This window comes from Myiozetetes cayanensis, unplaced genomic scaffold, assembly GCF_022539395.1.
Source record: "Myiozetetes cayanensis isolate MyiCay16 unplaced genomic scaffold, myiCay2020 scf12, whole genome shotgun sequence".
NCBI classification, from domain to species: Eukaryota; Metazoa; Chordata; class Aves; order Passeriformes; family Tyrannidae; genus Myiozetetes; species Myiozetetes cayanensis.
In genome coordinates this window covers 21,155,169-21,171,833 of record NW_026086826.1, presented here as the reverse complement: position 1 = coordinate 21,171,833, position 16,665 = coordinate 21,155,169, and the positions used below count along the sequence as shown (strand labels likewise).

Here is a 16,665-nt window from a genome sequence, read left to right as displayed (position 1 = left end):
ACTTGAAGCTCGGCAAAATACAGTACTAACAGTGCCTTTAATACTACCAGCTTACAATAATTTAAACCCCAAATATGAATATTTCATTATTACTCTTACTAATAACTCTGAGTTGTTCAGTTACTTTCTTTATTCTGATCTCTGTTAGGTCATCATTACATGGAGTTTCGTTTGACATTCCTTTTGACAAAGAAAAAAGCATTCCAGTATCTGCTCCAAGCAGGGGAATTCCTAGATCTGTGAGTAATGAAGGCCTTGCAGGAAACATCAACCGCATGCCAAAACATTCTAGAAAAAATCTGTCCTTCAAACCAGTAAATGGAGAAGAGGAAAATGAAGATATTGAAGAGGAAAAGGATGTGATAGCTCTTAAAAACACAAAGGTTAATCAGTCTCTTAATGCAAATCAAAGAAATGCCAACGAGAGCAGCCACTACAGGTTTCCAAATGGAGCTCTGCAAAACAGGGCAGTTCTGGATGATTTTGGCAATCAGATTGAGACACCAAGCATTGAAGAGGCTTTGCAGATAATTCACGACACTGAAAAATCTCCCAGACTTCTCCAAACAGACCAAATTACAAATGGGTTCTTTCTTCACAATCGGGAAATGAGCATCTTGAATTCAAACATTAAACCAAATCAATCTACCCCAGATATCATCACAGACACTAAAGGCGCTCTGAGTCCTGTGACTGACACTACAGAAGTAGATACTGGAATACATGTCCCTTCAGAAGATATTCCAGAGACAATGGATGAGGATTCTTCTTTGAGAGATTATACTGTAAGTATGGACTCTGACATGGAAGAGCCATCTAAATTCCTCCAGGATTATGACATGCGAGCTGGCAATCACAGAGATCAGTTAAGCCCCTGTCCCAGCTCAGTAAGCACTAAATCCCAGGCAGGCAGCAGTGCCTCTTCAAGCTCGGGGGTTAAAATGACCAGCTTTGCAGAGCAGAAATTCCGGAAGTTGAATCACACGGATAGTAAAAGCAGTGGAAGCAGTTCTCAGAAAACCACACCAGAGGGTTCTGAGCTGAACATCCCTCATATGGTTGCTTGGACTCATATTCCTGAGGAGACATCTGTTCCTCAGGGAAGAGACACTACACAGTTACTGGCTTCTGAAATGGTACAGCTTAGGATGAAGCTGGAGGAGAAGAGGCGAGCCATTGAAGCACAGAAGAAGAAAATGGAAGCTGCGTTCACAAAGCAGCGGCAGAAAATGGGAAGAACAGCCTTTCTTAACGTAGTGAAAAAGAAAGGTGATGGAGTGTCACCTCTCCGAGAAGAAGCAGCAGGAGCTGAAGATGAGAAGGTATTCACTGACAATAATCGGTTGAAAGAAAAAGAAACTCAAAAATCAGATGACCAAACTGGCAAGACTTCAGAATTAATAAAAGAAAACCCTGAAAACTCTCATAGCAAATGGTTAAAATCTCCTGCTACTTCTGTGGATGCTGAAAAACAATGGAATTTAGCAAGCCCCTCAGAAGAAAATTTGAATGAAGGAGATCTCTTAGAATATACAAAATCTATAGAAAAGCTAAATTCTTCCCTACACTTTCTACAACAAGAAATGCAACGTCTCTCCCTTCAACAGGAGATGTTGATGCAGATGAGAGAGCAACAGGCTTGGGTTATTTCTCCTCCTCAGCCTTCTCCTCAGAAACAGATTCGGGACTTTAAGTCATCCAGGCAAGTGGGAACTCCACCTGCTGTTGCACCTTTCTCACAGGAATCTCCTCGCTCTACACATCAATCTCCCCAGTCTTCCAACAGGAAGAATGCCTCTTTTCACATTAAAATGCAAAGGACTCCTAGGCCAAACGAACTGAAAATAACGCCTCTAAATCGTACCTTGACTGCCCCACGGTCTGTGGACAGTCTGCCCCGTCTGAGGAGATTTTCTCCAAGTCAGGTTCCCATTCAGACGAGATCATTTGTTTGCTTTGGAGATGATGGTGAACGTGTAAGTGAACCTCAGTTAAAGGGAAATCTTTCGAAGGAAGCCAAGTCTACAGAAGAAGTAGCAAAAGAAGAAGGACCAAAATTGCCAAAACAGTGTGAACAAAAGGCGGAGGAAAAGGAGATTAAGCCTATTGAATCTAATGTTTCTGAGGTGTTATCTCAGCCCATCACAGAAACAGTCTGCCTCACTCCAAATGAAGATCAGCTAAACCAACCCATCTTACCACCTCCAGCTCCCAAAACAGCCAACCTCATTGAAGTTTCCCTGTCAGATTTGAAGCCACCAGAAAAAAGTGAAGCATCTGTTGAGAAATATGAAGGTGAGAGTGATAGAGAACAGTTTGAAGATGACCAGAAAGTGTGCTGTGGATTCTTTTTTAAGGTAAGAGAACTAGTGAATGTGTATGTCGGCCCTTAGCTTTGTTTGAAAAGGAACTTCTTAACCGTGGATGTCAATGATGATTGCAGTCAAAACAGATGGTTCTGCAACTCTAAATGCACAAGCTTATCTTTTGCACTTGATTATTTTGGCATCATAAGAGTGGTAAATATTCCACTGTATTGCAGTTCTGAGCGTGCCAGAACTTTCCACTCATAGTTGTGGAAGAGTGCTTGGAGTTTTTGATGAGGAAGATGCATGCTGAATGTAGATTTATTTTTCACAGAAGCTTTGGTGACCTTAATTAAACATGCTCACATGTCACAGTCATTTCCCCATCCCACCCCAAATTTAACTAAAAGCTTTTGAACTACATAACAGCCTGCATTTTTGAAAAATCAGAAGTTACTTCTATACACTGCATAGTTATTGGGGTTTGGGATAAGTTACCTTACACATGGAATCTTTCAAAGCTGAATGCAGCGGTTTATGCCACATGGGATCTGACTCTAAAGTACCTCACTTGGCAAGTGTTATCAGTGTTGAATTTTGTTTGACTTGGGAAGGAAAAATTCCATTGTGAAAAGTTTTTAGCAGTCTTAGGAAAAATCATTTAACATAAACTTATCCAAATACTACAAGGGTATGTTAGGATGTTGCAACACGGTGTTCAGAATTAAGTGTCTGATGATTTGGCAACATCAAGTTGCTGAATTCAGAGATCTTAATATTTTTGGGTCCTTTTCTTTCAAATACTGTTGCTAGGATGATCAAAAGGCAGAAAATGATATGGCAATGAAACGAGCAGCATTGTTGGAGAAGCGTTTGAGGAGGGAAAGAGAGACTTTGCTTCGAAAGCAGCAGCTGGAAGCAGAACTGGAACATAAGAAGGAAGAGACAAGGTAAACTACATGTCCTGGTCCAAATGATCAGCAATGGTGAATGTAAAAATGTCTGGTTTAGTTAAAAGTACGTCTTGCTTGTCAGAACATTGCATCCTAATATCCAAGGTATTTACTGCTAGAGCCAGATGTGCTGAGGAGCCCAGCTGGGCCTGCAAGTCAGCAGGTGGCATCAGTCTATAGCTCAGGCTCAACACGTGAGCTGTGCTGGCCTGAGCGCAGCGTTTCAGAGCAGGCCCTGCCCCTCTTGGCATTCTGAGGGAGAGTGCATCCCTCAGGGCTTCTTTCTGCACAAATGCACAGTGCTCACTCAGTCACACCAGTGGAGACGAGAAACGTGGGTTTGAATTTATTAGTAGCAGTATCCCCAAAAAATTTAAACTCTGTCAAAATTGTAAAAAAAAAACCAAAACAAAAAGCAATTGTCTCTTACTGGTGTTTGAGAGCTCTGAAGTTCCAACAATCTGCTGCCTGTATTGTCCTCACTGTGCTAACTGAAATTCTTTGTTTGGAAAGTTCCTTCGGGTGAATTTACTTCATAATTTTGTTTAGACGCAAAACAGAAGAAGAACGTCAGAAGAAGGAGGATGAGCGAGCACGGCGAGAATTTATCAAGCAGGAATATATGAGAAGGAAACAACTAAAGCTTATGGAAGACATGGATACTGTCATAAAGCCACGTTCCCTCTCAATCAAACAAAAAAAGCCACGTCCAAAATCTATTCATAGGGATCATATCGAGTCACCTAAGACACCAATCAAAGGTCCACCAGGTAACAAATGTTTATGTGGAAAAAGAGTCTGTTCATGCTAAAACACCAGCTTGGGTTTTGGTACTAACCAGCACGTGCCTTCTTGAGTGTCTTGTGCTAAATTGAAGCTGCACGTGACCAAACTGGAAAGCCAAATTTGCCAATAGAAATGGAAAGGTGAATGTCACTTACCTGCTATGCATGCATGCATATATATGTCAACAAACAAAAGGTTGGCTCTGTGAGAACCCTGGGGAGACACCCCTGTGTGGTGCAAGTTTCGCACACACCCACATTTTCTTCACTGGTTTCATCTTGAACCTGTAGAGCTAGAAGGAGTAAAAGTTGGGAGATAAGAGATCGATAAATAAAGTGGTGATTATAGGGTAAGAGAACTTAAACTCCCACTTAGTAAAGACAAAATTAAAATAAAAAAACTACTTTCATATTTCGTGGGGTTTTCCCTTCCCTTTTTTGCTCACTTACCTACTGCATGTGTAGTTATGAACATAACAACACTAATCACGTGGAACAATTTAACATTCTTTTAGATACCAAAGAACTGCAGTAATGACTGGAAGAAGTATTGCCAAATTACAATTAGAAAAAAAAGTAACCAGATTGCTCAGTGATCCCTTTTCTTACAGCCTCCTGTAACCTTGTTATCCTACTGCATTTTCTCTGGCTGCTTCCCTCCATCTATCAGGGTAATTTAAAGTATTTCCTTAACACCTTCCAAGAATCCATCCCAAGCTTTAAATTAAGTGCTTAAGCTCTCTTTCATGAGGACTTATTAACTTTGATTGCATTCCTTGATTTGCATAGTGCCAGTATTCCCACTAGTACTTAGTCTGAGCCCATTCCTGGTGGCTGCCGATGGCCGGGTGTCAACAAGTGTTTACATGAAGTGCCCCACATATGCATGCAGGTATATCATGTATGGGTGTTAGTCTCGGGTGTGAAAGCTCCCACCGACTTTCAGATGCTGGTGTTGGGTCTAATGAACAGACTCTACTACTTGCATAGGTTTATAAGCTTTAACTTTGTTTTTATCCAGGTTCACAGCTTTATCGTGTTTTTTCAGTATCTAGTCTTTCACTGGCATCGCTGAATACAGGGGACAATGAGAGTGTGCAGTCAGGCAAGAGAACACCAAGGTAAAGCTAAAATAACCATTTCATTTAATAAAATTTGATAATCAGCTATGTAAAACTAGCATGAATTTTAAAGAGGTCATGTATATACTGTGTACTCTGAGAACAGGTATGTTTTCCTGATTTGAGACATGGAGAGCTTCCAATGTCAGGCATTAGGGAACTGAGCCATCATCATTTGTTTTGCAAATTTTACCAAGTGAACCAGTTGGGCAGGTATAAATGAGGTCAGAACAAAATGCTGTTCACACAGCCTCTTTAATTCACCTGCTTGTACTTAAGTCTCAACTTGTGGATATTTTATTAAGCCTGTAAGCTACGTGCAGCTACATAGCTTCTTTTCTTTTTTTTTTTTTTTTAACATAGAAGCTTCTTTTCTGGTTATTTCTTTTTTTTTCCTTTAGCAGTTGTGCAGGAAATTATTGAATTCTCTCTAGAACTTTGACCTTTCCCAAATACCAGAATTTATTTTGCATTAAAAACCACCTGAAAATAATAGAAACATTTTCATTTAACATAAAAAAACCCCTATATTATCATTCAGAGGAAAATTATTATTTCTATGAAACTACTTAATTATATTCAGACAAACACTAATTCTTTGGTATAGAAAAGAAGTTGGGAAGAAAGGCAAACTAGAAAAAGGGGGTTGATAAGGAATACTACATATTACAATATCATATACCATGTTTTCATGGCCAGTGTGCATTACTCATCAGCTCTGACGTGCCTGCAGCTGGTTTCAGTTGACTTTTCAATTAATTACCTTGATGTCTTGAGAGCTGACTTTCCAGTTATTACGTTAAGAAACTTTAATAAAATGATCCAAGTAGCCTAACAACTCTTGTCATCTCTTAAAAATTATCAGTTTTGATTGAGATGGGGATTTCTTCCAGCTATATTAGCTATTACAAAGGCTTGATGTTGCTCATCTACCCAGACTTTAGAGGAGATGACCTCTATCTCTGGAGTTGTAGCTGTACAGTGCTGTACTGTGCTTCTGATGAGCAAAACATCTTCCTCTGGCTTTGGATTTGGTTTAGGGGATTGAGACCTTAAAAACATTCTAAAATTCAGTACAAATTGCTAAAAGTAACAGAGTTGAAAGAATTTTGAGTATCCTTCTGGACCCATACGGTCACCTTGTCCTCGCATCAGAATTGTCTTTTGATGATCCCACTGACAGAATTTCAGTGATACATTTCAGATCTTCTTCATGCAGGTGCTAATCACAAAAGGTGTAGGATATCTTATAAATTGAATTTTCTTCTATTGCTTATTTTACTGAAAATGAGTGTGCACACAAATGCTGATATAATGCCATTTCTTCCTTATTCTGTACCTTTCTTCTCACTTAGAAGAGCTGAAAATTTGACTGGCTTTTGCAGTAGTCAAAATTAAAAAATGGTTAAAGTATTTTGTAATAATTTAAGAAAATTTAAGAATCTTGCTTAGACTTTTATATGTAAAACTATTCACATTTGAGTGCATCTTGAAGAATTACAGTATCAGAAGTTACTGCTTGTGAAAACAAAATTAGAAGGGAAATTGTTTTGCTGTCTTAAGTACAGCAGTTCCCACTGCCAGTTGTTGCAGTGATCAGTATAAATGAACTAAATTTGTTTCATATGCATCATTCTATCAAGAACTGGTTTGTTCACTACATGAGACAATTGTTTTTCCAGTACCAATGTTAAAAGTAACCTGAGTTTCCACTTAGTAATTATATTTCACAACCAAGACTATCTGTTAGGTTTCTGTGCCTCAGATGTAGCCCAAAAATTGGCTATCATATATGTCACCTAATATCAACTCATTTTTCCTTTAATTTCTTCAATAAATATCGTACATTTAGGTTTATAGTCTGCAGTTCAAATCATTGTGGTTTACCTTAATGCAGTTTGCCTACCTTTCGTACTAAAAGGCTTCTCAGGTGAACATTGTAAATTTTTTAATAGACTTGAAAATTAATGTTTAGGTCTGAATCTGTGGAAGGATTTTTATCTCCGAGTCGCTGTGGTAGTCGCAATGGAGAGAAAGATTGGGAAAATGCATCTACAACTTCTTCAGTTGCCTCTGCTACAGAGTACACAGGTCAGTGACAACAATATTCCGAAAAGCACCTGCCTGTTAGTGGTTCTGTGCATGAAAATTTCCAGTTATCTTGATTGGGCTTCCTAAAACTTGATTGAGGACACTTGGATAGAAATGTTACTTTCACCTCCTTTCAAGTAGAGGGTAATAATGCAAGGTTAAAATTATAGATCCAAAATAAAAGTGCTGACTCTGTAGCATTTGTGATAAGCAGAATTAACTGCAGGTAGGCTCAGAACAGCAGATGGGCTCACATATCACTGTGCACTTCAGCAGTGCCTCTAGCAAGGCAAGAAGAGTCGAAATTTCAGCTCAATTTAGAATAGTTACAAAAATCAAAGACCAAATTGCACCTGGTTTTGTTCAAATGGTCTTAATACAAGTACACATGTATTTCAGAAATTAAAACAGACATTTCTCATTCAACCAGATGAATCAAGTCTTTTTACAGACACAATAACCTGATAAATCTCAGGCCCAAACTTTTATCCCTGGTTTTGGGTAAAACGTTTCTGGAATTCCAAAGCAGACAGGCAAGAGTTACTCTAAGCATTGCATCTGCTTCATTGTTATCCCACTCACCCTTGAAATCATAGGTGTACATAAAGAAAAAGAAAGACTTTGCTCTCTCCTGGACAACTGCAATTTTAGTTGGAAAAAGCAGTGTTTTATTGTTCATAAAAACAGCCCTCTGAGAGAAACTGTATTTACCAAGGCTGCCAGTAATAATGATTTAATAATGAAAGACACATTTGTAAGTAAATTCAGTGACAGCTGAAAGAATTGTTTGTGAAATTTGTGGTCTCTGGCCTAATTCTGTATTATTCCTGGGTCTGTGGTTTTATGCATGCAAAAAGTCCATACCAAGAGTGCTTCACAGTATTTAAAGTAACGCTTTGTTGGCTTATTGATTAACTTAGCTGATTTGTCATTCCTTTTCCATAGGACCAAAGCTCTTCAAAGAACCCAGTGCTAAATCCAATAAGTACATAATTCAGAATGCACTGGCACATTGCTGCCTGGCTGGAAAAGTAAATGAAGGTCAAAAGAAAAAGATACTGGAGGTAAGGGAATTTTTCCCCTAAAAGCTTAGGCACCTGAGTCGAGCCACAGTCAGGCATTGTGGAGACCCTTAAGTGTAAATGCAAATATTGAAAGGAGCCCTCTGAGGTTATGGCAGCTCTTAGTGAAGGGATTGAGTAACTTCTGTAACTTTTGCTTCTAGTGTAGGCAGAAATGTTCTCCAGGGCCTTAGAAACAATAGCTGTGGTGTTGTACGTGCAGCTCAGGAAGCTGAATTAATTCACAGGTTAATTAATAGTTACTGCTTGTTTTATGTGGGAACTTCAATATGTAGACTTTCATAATTTGGTCACAAAGTTGTTTTACCTTATTTATAAAGATCCTCAGATTGGGAATTTCAGAACTAAAGCACAACACTCTTATGAGCAGAAAGAACTGAAATACATCCCTTCTAGGCTCTTCTCAAGTTTCCAAGCAGTAGGGCAAAGTCAGGACTTCCTATTACAGGAAGGTGCCTTCCAGTCTTTTCTCTTTAGGCTGGTATAAACCTTTATGAAGATCACAAATATTGTAAGGGTGAGAACTCAGAGACCAGTGTGTTTCCATGCAAGAGAAATAACACAGAGTCTGAGCCTTGAGAGGACTGTTCCTTTTACCAGCTGTGACAAATATGACAGATTAAATAGATCAAACAACACAGATACTTGGAATCCGGATTTAATTTCTTTTCTGGAATAAATTTCACAGCAGTATTTCTTGCCCTTTTTTCTCTTTGTAATTCTTCTTCATTCATGTCTAGATGCTGCTTTCTCTCTCTGTCTTTCCAGTTACTTTTTTGGAAATACCAAGTGAGAAATCAGGACAGCCTCTTTCAGTTCAAGCTTTTAGTTTCAGTTCAAACTCTTAGACCAGCTTGATGAAATGGATGAGGAAAAGAATTTCTATTGGGTCTCCAAAATAACTGTTAGGATGTCTGTTCATGAGGTTCAACTAAATAAGTATAGCTGAAATTGTGTAAATAAACAAGGCTTTGCTTGAGAAAGATCTCTACCTTATCAAAATTCAGAAGCTTAGCAAATTCTAATGATTGAAAATGAAGTCGTTTAGTGGACAAAGTTAGATGCAAGTTTTCGCTCTTGTAGAAAACCAATTCAAAATGGCAATCCAGTGATTTGGAATGTTTTCTAACTACAAAGCAAAATTCATATTCTGAATCTTTTTCTTTCTTTCTTTTAAAGGAAATGGAAAAATCCGATGCCAATAATTTCTTGATCCTGTTCCGGGATTCAGGCTGCCAGTTCAGATCTCTGTACACGTACTGCCCTGACACTGAAGAAATCAATAAGTTAACGGGAATAGGTCCCAAATCTATCACAAAGAAAATGATAGAGGGACTGTATAAATACAACTCTGACAGGAAGCAATTTAGCCACATACCTGCCAAAACTTTGTCTGCCAGTGTTGATGCAATTACCATTCACAGCCATTTGTGGCAAACCAAGAGACCAGTAACTCCTAAGAAACTTTTACCCACCAAGGCATAGTAGATGGGAAAAAAATTGCTTGAGACAATTATGATAAACTTGCACTTCATCTTTACTGCCTATAGGAAATAGATTTCTAGTTGCCAACAAGACTCTTAGAACTTAAAACTGGACACCGAGTTCTATTATCATGTCCAACTGGAATGTAAACACAGTGTTTAGGAGTGCAGAAGATTATTAGGTGAATAATTATGAGTGATTACGGAAATGTTTGACTTGTGTGGAGATTTGTATGTGCTAATACAACATATAGAGTATATTTGCTCTGTATTTTGATTAGATACACTGAAGCACTGAATGTTCCTCTTTAGTGACTCAAACTACATTTTTTACATCTGTTGCCTTATATGTTTGTATTTGTGCTTGTCTTGAAATATTTTTCTTTCACTAAAGAAATACTTCTTAATATTCTCAATACCATCCAACTTTGCATACTGACTTACAGTAAAGACTAGGTTGTATGTCACTGAATAACAGCTGAATGGGGCTGTTCCGCAAGATCCTTACTGTCTGTGCTGTAACAAAATCGAGATTCGTTCCCCTGTGTATTTATAGTTCTTTTTCAGTTAAATAATACTGATTTGCTTATAAACTAAACAGTAAAGGAAAAACCTTTGAACTGCTTGAAGTTTCCTTCAAATGAATTATTTAACAACTCAGGGTATAGTTAGGTGATGCAATTATTCCTGTTTCAGTAAGTTGCCATCTGAGATGTACTGACTGACCATGCGTGTTCATAATACCATTAAAATGCCAAGTAACAAGATTTGGTAGATCTCTCAAACAGTCAAAGCAGGTGTGCATTCAGTGCTTTGCACTGTTCCAGCTGAAGGGAGAGCACACGGTCAGGTACTGCTTCTTCAAGGAAGGAACAGGAACTTGTGATCCATTCAGAACTAGATCCCTGATGTTTGCCTGACAGAACACTAAATATTCAGAAGAATCACGGAATTCACTGAGTCACAGATCTTTCAGAAGTCGTGTATCTAATTCCCACGGATTTTAAGATCCAGGCCACTTCCTGCCTTCAGATCTGCCACCTCAGACTTAAATCAATTTTCTAGGCAATAGACATCTGAAAAGAATTTTCAGTGTGTCTCAGTAAATTGTTTTCTTGATGCTTACAGGTGGTGTCTTGTGACACAGCAGTTTTAAAATGCATATGGCAAAGGAGCCTAAATGACATTTCAGCAAATCTATAACATGACCATTTGCAAAACCAAACTCTAGGCATATTTCAGTATTATTTATAAAGGGCTGCATTTTATTTCAAAACAGTGTTTGATTATTTTATAAATCACTATTCCGTTTCAGTGTTTGTTTCTCTTATAATTTGCTTTCAACATAGCACTGTTCTGGAAAAAAAAAAAAAAAGAAAACACAAACTTGAAGCCTCCCCTAAATCTGTGGCTATTTTGATAACAACGTACACCAGAGAATTTGTTGTGTGGGGGGAAAAAAAATCTCATTCTCAGGAAAAGACTTGAATGATTTGTGATTCTGTTCTGTTTCAGTGTTGTGACAACTCCATTCACATTAGACAGTATTGTGCTATGAGTATGTAGTCCTTTCAGTTTCATGGGGAGACTAAAGCTATGTTCATATTTCTCTCATTAAACTGCTTTGAGAGAAACTATGCCTCACTACTATGATATACTCATTTACTTAGAGAAAAGATGCACAGGAATGAGATGTCATTAAGCAGTTTAGAACAGTACTTTTTTAAATTATTATAAGGCCTTAGGCATCAGTGCATCTTGATTATAAACATTTTCTCAAAAAATGCTGTCAGTTTTACTGTAATTTATGTTCTTATATTTATGTATATTTGTTAAAACTGTAAAAAAAAGAAAAAAACACTTTAAAATACATGTTTAATATGTATGTGGCTCAAAACTATTTGTGGTTAGCTGATTCCTACTGTTTGCATGTATATCACCAGGATATGTAACTCTTATATTTCAAGTGTATACATATTGTGTATATAGGATATAAATAATATTAAAAAGGGGGGAAAGAGGGTTTGCACATTCTGCCTGTTAGACAGTTCCTACAAATACCGTTGTAGGAACATCTTGAATAACAATATGAAACTGTGTATAATATACAGTGATTCAAGAAACCAGGAGGTTGGAATTAACTGACACACATATGGTGAATAACTTCAAAAGAAGTTTCATCATGGGAGGCTTTTTATTTCTAAAATCTGTACTATGATTTAACTGAAGATTTGCAACACCATAAAGACACACGCATCAATCTAATCGAAGTGAGCTTAAACACATGACAGGAATCCTCTGAGTAATTTTAAATATCTCTGAATGTATTATGAAATTTGCATTTGTCAACAGGTTAAAGGTTTGTGCAATGTCAAAAAGTAGAATGTGAATAATGCAGTTGAAAATTTCATTGCTCGCAGTATAAAGTTTTACTTAATACAGGAGAAGTCAAGCTAGATATGCTTTTCCTTTTTAAGCCTGCAGATTTTCTAATTACAGTGGATCTTTGGTTGGGATCATGTTTAAAAAAAAAAAAAAGAAAAAAAAAAAGGAAAAAAAAGGAAGCTTTCCATAAAGGCCAGTATTTATCACTGACCTTTTCAGAACACACTGGTGCTTTCATCAGGGGTATTACTATTGTTGCTACGAATGAATTGCCAAACTCTCGTCTTAGTTTTTGGAGCAAAATTTCATATTCTAACAGTCATAATGGCTACTGAATTCTTTTTTTTTTTTTTTTTTTTAATAATGTTAGTATGACTGTTAGTTTTTATTATTTGGCTGTTTAAAGCCAAATTCAGCTATTTAATTATGATTTAATGGGCACTGTTGAAAAATGTACAGTGTATTGTGTGCTTATTTGTCCACTTCTATGGAGCATAGCTTCCATATTTTTTCAAATGCTGTGCTGTAAAATATTGTCATTGCTACTTATGTGGTACAGTGTAGTTTTTTCCTTTCATTTAAATAAAAGCATGGCACCAAAAAACTTTTTTTTGTTTTCTTGCTTACCTGTAAGTATAAACTGAAATTATCAAAAGTTCACATTAATGTTTACATCTCGTTCCTTCTCATATTTCAGCAACGTGCAAATTGTAGGAAATATGAACCATTACAATTTCTTCTTCTGCTTCCCATCATTTGTTTTGCTTCCGTGTATAATCGAGCTTTCTGCTGTTACCAGAGGGAGGCTATTGAGGAATTAGGCTTCACATTTCATTTTCTAGGACAACGAGGTGTTGCCCTGTTCTCTTGAGAAGGGAGTTTCACCATTTCAAGTCAACTGATAAACTTCTGCACCCTGGTTAGCTCCCACTGGTGCAGAGAGACTTACTGGTCAATGTAACAGGATTGCTTCAGCCTGGAAGGTTTCCAAGGTGAGCTGAAGTCTTACCTTTGTCAAGACACCACATCAAGCACGTGTGTGACTTTTAATGAAATAACTTGTACTTGCTAGTGGTGGTACCTTGAACAGAAACGATATCAAAAAAATGAGGGGTCTCTTCCAGAGAGTCCTTGCAGAGGAAGAGCAGGGAACTGCTGAAAGGGGACGTGACATCCCTGCACTGCCAACAGGCTGGCTGAGCTGTTGGGCTAACTTACACTGATAAAGAATATCAAAATTGCAGAGCTATTCAAAGGGCACCTTCAAGAACACAGGAAATCTGATAGTAGGGCTTTTAATGCTGAACTGAAAACTACTCGGGATGAAAATGAATAAGCTTTCCCCCTACCCCCCAAAAACTGGTTATTTTTCAGCCAGCTCAGTCAGTTCCCTGTGCAGCATCACAAACAGGCTGACACAAGCAAGGAATTATGTTGGAACACAAACACCCAGTTGCACCCAGTAAAGCTATTTTTTCAGAGGCGAGCCCAGCTCAAAATTTTCATCTAAGAACAGCCTTTGTACAGATCAGCTTTAGAAGAGGCTTTGTTTTTTCTACCCTTTGGCCAGTAACACCGTACCTGAGAACCTTGGGCTCACACCATGGTTAATTTGACAGAATATGACTGTACTGTGTGTCTGAATTTGTACCTTGGAACCCAAGGTTTTGGATCAATCCCCACACAAATGTTGTTTCTCAAATCCAGCTGTACTGAGCAGCTAGATGTCAGATGTCTTTTTTCTAACAGCTTAATAAAAAAAAAGACACAGCTTTTTAAGGGCTAAACCTTTAACTAGTTAAATCTTTTCAAACAGTAAATTAGCATTTCTTTGCTGTCTTGTTACTAATTTAATGAGCTGAATGAGCAGCTTGAAGAATTGTGGCTATAAAGACGTATCGTGACAGCTACAGCCCTTTTCAGCTGCTTTTACATTTTCTAGTTAAAAAAAATGAAAAATGCCAAAGAAAAAAAAAAGCCACCACAAATACTGTTATTCCAGGTATCAATGGCAGGGTGAAAAACAAGTATCTTTAACATGCACAGCATTTTTGTTCATGTATAGGCAATTTGTTTTTACAAGCAGTCTGTTCTATTTAGGAAAAAAAATATGTGAAGTGTGTTTGTGTATGCACAGCTACAAATGCACATATACCTTCACACTTGCTTATATACAGAATTAAAAAAATATACTTTATTTAGACAACCCCAGCAAAGAGTCAAGCACAGCAGGGAAGCTTCTAGCAAGAAACAAAAACAGCTGCATTGTTTTACCCTCAGAATTACCGGTCCTAAGAGGCAGGGAAGCAGATAGAGCACACACATTTCAGAGCTGAGTACAAACTCGGGGAGATGGGGCTCTTAACATCAGCTTTGCATCAAATATCTGACTTCAAGGATAATGCTGATGGGCACTGGACAGAACTGCCTCTGATCAGAAGCACTAATAACAACCAGAATTCAAGAAAGGACAGAAAACTATACAAACAAGTTGAGTATTCACTGAAAAATGTAGTTTAAAATTTCCCTCAGACTCTATTTCAATGTTATAAACATCTGGATGTATAAAATGCTTAGGAGTACTTCATTATCCATTGACAATTTTGTTTAAGCAAGATACTGAAAGAACTTTTTTCACTAAGGTGTGTTTAAGTTTGCAGTTAATGGTATGTGAACTTCATGGAGACATACTAAGTAATACCTGTATGCACTTTTATGTCACTGTTAATCTGTTAATGGAGCTTTGCAGAAAGACTTAAAAGCTAATATGAAGCTTTCCATCACAGCAGCTCTGTCTTATCCTTTCTTCATCATCACTGATCTAAATGTCTGCAGTACAAGACCTGGCAAGGCCCCACAAGCCTGCAATTATTTAAATTACTGGAAGCCAGATTATACTTTGGCTCAGTGTTTTCTTGTTTAAGCTACCTGAAACTGGAGCTACGATGCTGACGTAAAGAATTCTATAGATTATGCAAGAATTTTGCTGAATTGTCACCCCAAAGTTCTGGAAATCCTTTCTTGAAATGAGTAAAAACTGTTTGCAGAATGAAGTTTTAAATGGATTTTTTTTTCCCAAGTTTTTACAAGAACATGTAAATGTAATATGTAATGTAAAGAGTTGAATGGCTGTGTTACAAGTACTGAAAATCAGGGGATTGGTCCACTTTTAGGGTGACAAAACAAAGGTGCTCTGCACAAACTGCTGGACTCGACTGGCAGATCTCGTGCAAGGTTGGCATTGGGGAATAAGTCTAAGAATGCATGACATTGTCTGCAGCCACCTGCAACATCTGTAAAATAGTCACAATCACTATTCCCTTTCCTGAAGCGTTCCAAGAACAGACTGAAGCGCCCTATTTTGTCACTAGGCAATGCAGATCTTGTCCCCTACTAATCCTGATTTTCAAGCGCTTTAAAACCCACACCCAGCAGCTTTGTTATTCGTGGGAGTTACCTTCTTTGCAGTAATGAGTAGAGAGTTCAAACAAGCTGAGACCATCCCAAAGACATGTCACTATGCCTGAATAAACAGTTGCAAACAACCAGAGAACAGGATCTTCCATCTGCCCCCTTCCCATATAAATGCTATGATATGTATCCTCACTAAATATTTCAGAGTATTATGATTGCCCTCCAAAGCAGGTCCACAACAGCTGCTGCCTATTCTTCCATACCTCTTCCTGAGAGATTGGTTCTTGAGATCTCTTTCCAGAGTATAGGAATTTGCTACTTCCTTCTGAAAGTCCAACATTCTGAGCAGGAAAGAGGAAAATTTAAAATTCATAATTTACTCTTCCTTTCAGGTCCATAACTGGGGAGAAGCTTTACCTTTCTTTCATCCCGAAACTCATGCCCTCCAGAGGTACAATCTCACAATTTGGTCTCAGAACTTCCACTCGAAAGCAAAGCTATTGCATCAAAGTGAGTAAACTAGAGTAAAACCATTCTGAAATCAAGATTAAATTTAAAAGCACATGTCTGTTTACCTAGTGTTTTGTAGGCCAAACAAAATTTAAAATGGACTTATCCAAGTATATGTTCTGCAAAGTTATGCACACAGATCAGTTTAGACAATTCATCTTTTCTGCACTCCCTCTGGTTTATCAGCTATATTGTATCATGTGTATTGGGAAACAGTTTCATTCCTATAATTACACTTTCTATTAAGCGGTGCCTCCAAAGGCATCTAAGCAACAAGTGATACTTTTGGAAGTAAATGGAAGGATTCAGTGTTTTACCAGCAAATGAATCTTACTGGGAAGTAACGCTGGGACTTGAACAGAAGGAACCATTGAGTTCCATAGTCTTTGCTCATCCCTGGCAGAGTCACTGAAGTGCAGCCAGGCGATACTCCTCGCTGGATGGCCTTTGGGAGATTTGTTTGTATTCTTGTTTAGAGAATAGAGAGAGACAGAGTAAAATGATTGCCCTCTGCCCTCCAGCAGATCCTCAGCA

The 16,665-nt window shown here is 37.9% G+C and overlaps 1 protein-coding gene across 4 annotated transcripts in view; it reads left to right on the top strand.

Annotated features, from left to right (window-relative positions):
* The window catches only part of CAMSAP2 (calmodulin regulated spectrin associated protein family member 2), an 80,038-nt gene extending 67,475 nt beyond the window's left edge, over positions 1-12,563 (top strand). For 2 of the 4 annotated variants that reach the window (XM_050307094.1, XM_050307092.1), the window contains 7 exons: positions 149-2,357; positions 3,120-3,256; positions 3,809-4,029; positions 5,066-5,165; positions 7,141-7,256; positions 8,202-8,320; positions 9,518-12,563. In XM_050307094.1, coding sequence (XP_050163051.1) covers positions 149-2,357; positions 3,120-3,256; positions 3,809-4,029; positions 5,066-5,165; positions 7,141-7,256; positions 8,202-8,320; positions 9,518-9,823 — 3,208 coding nt within the window. In that variant the 3' untranslated portion in view covers positions 9,824-12,563. The remainder of the gene's footprint in view (positions 1-148; positions 2,358-3,119; positions 3,257-3,808; positions 4,030-5,065; positions 5,166-7,140; positions 7,257-8,201; positions 8,321-9,517) is intronic. The other 2 variants (XM_050307095.1, XM_050307093.1) reach the window with 1 other exon arrangement.
* Positions 12,564-16,665: the final 4,102 nt, after the last annotated feature.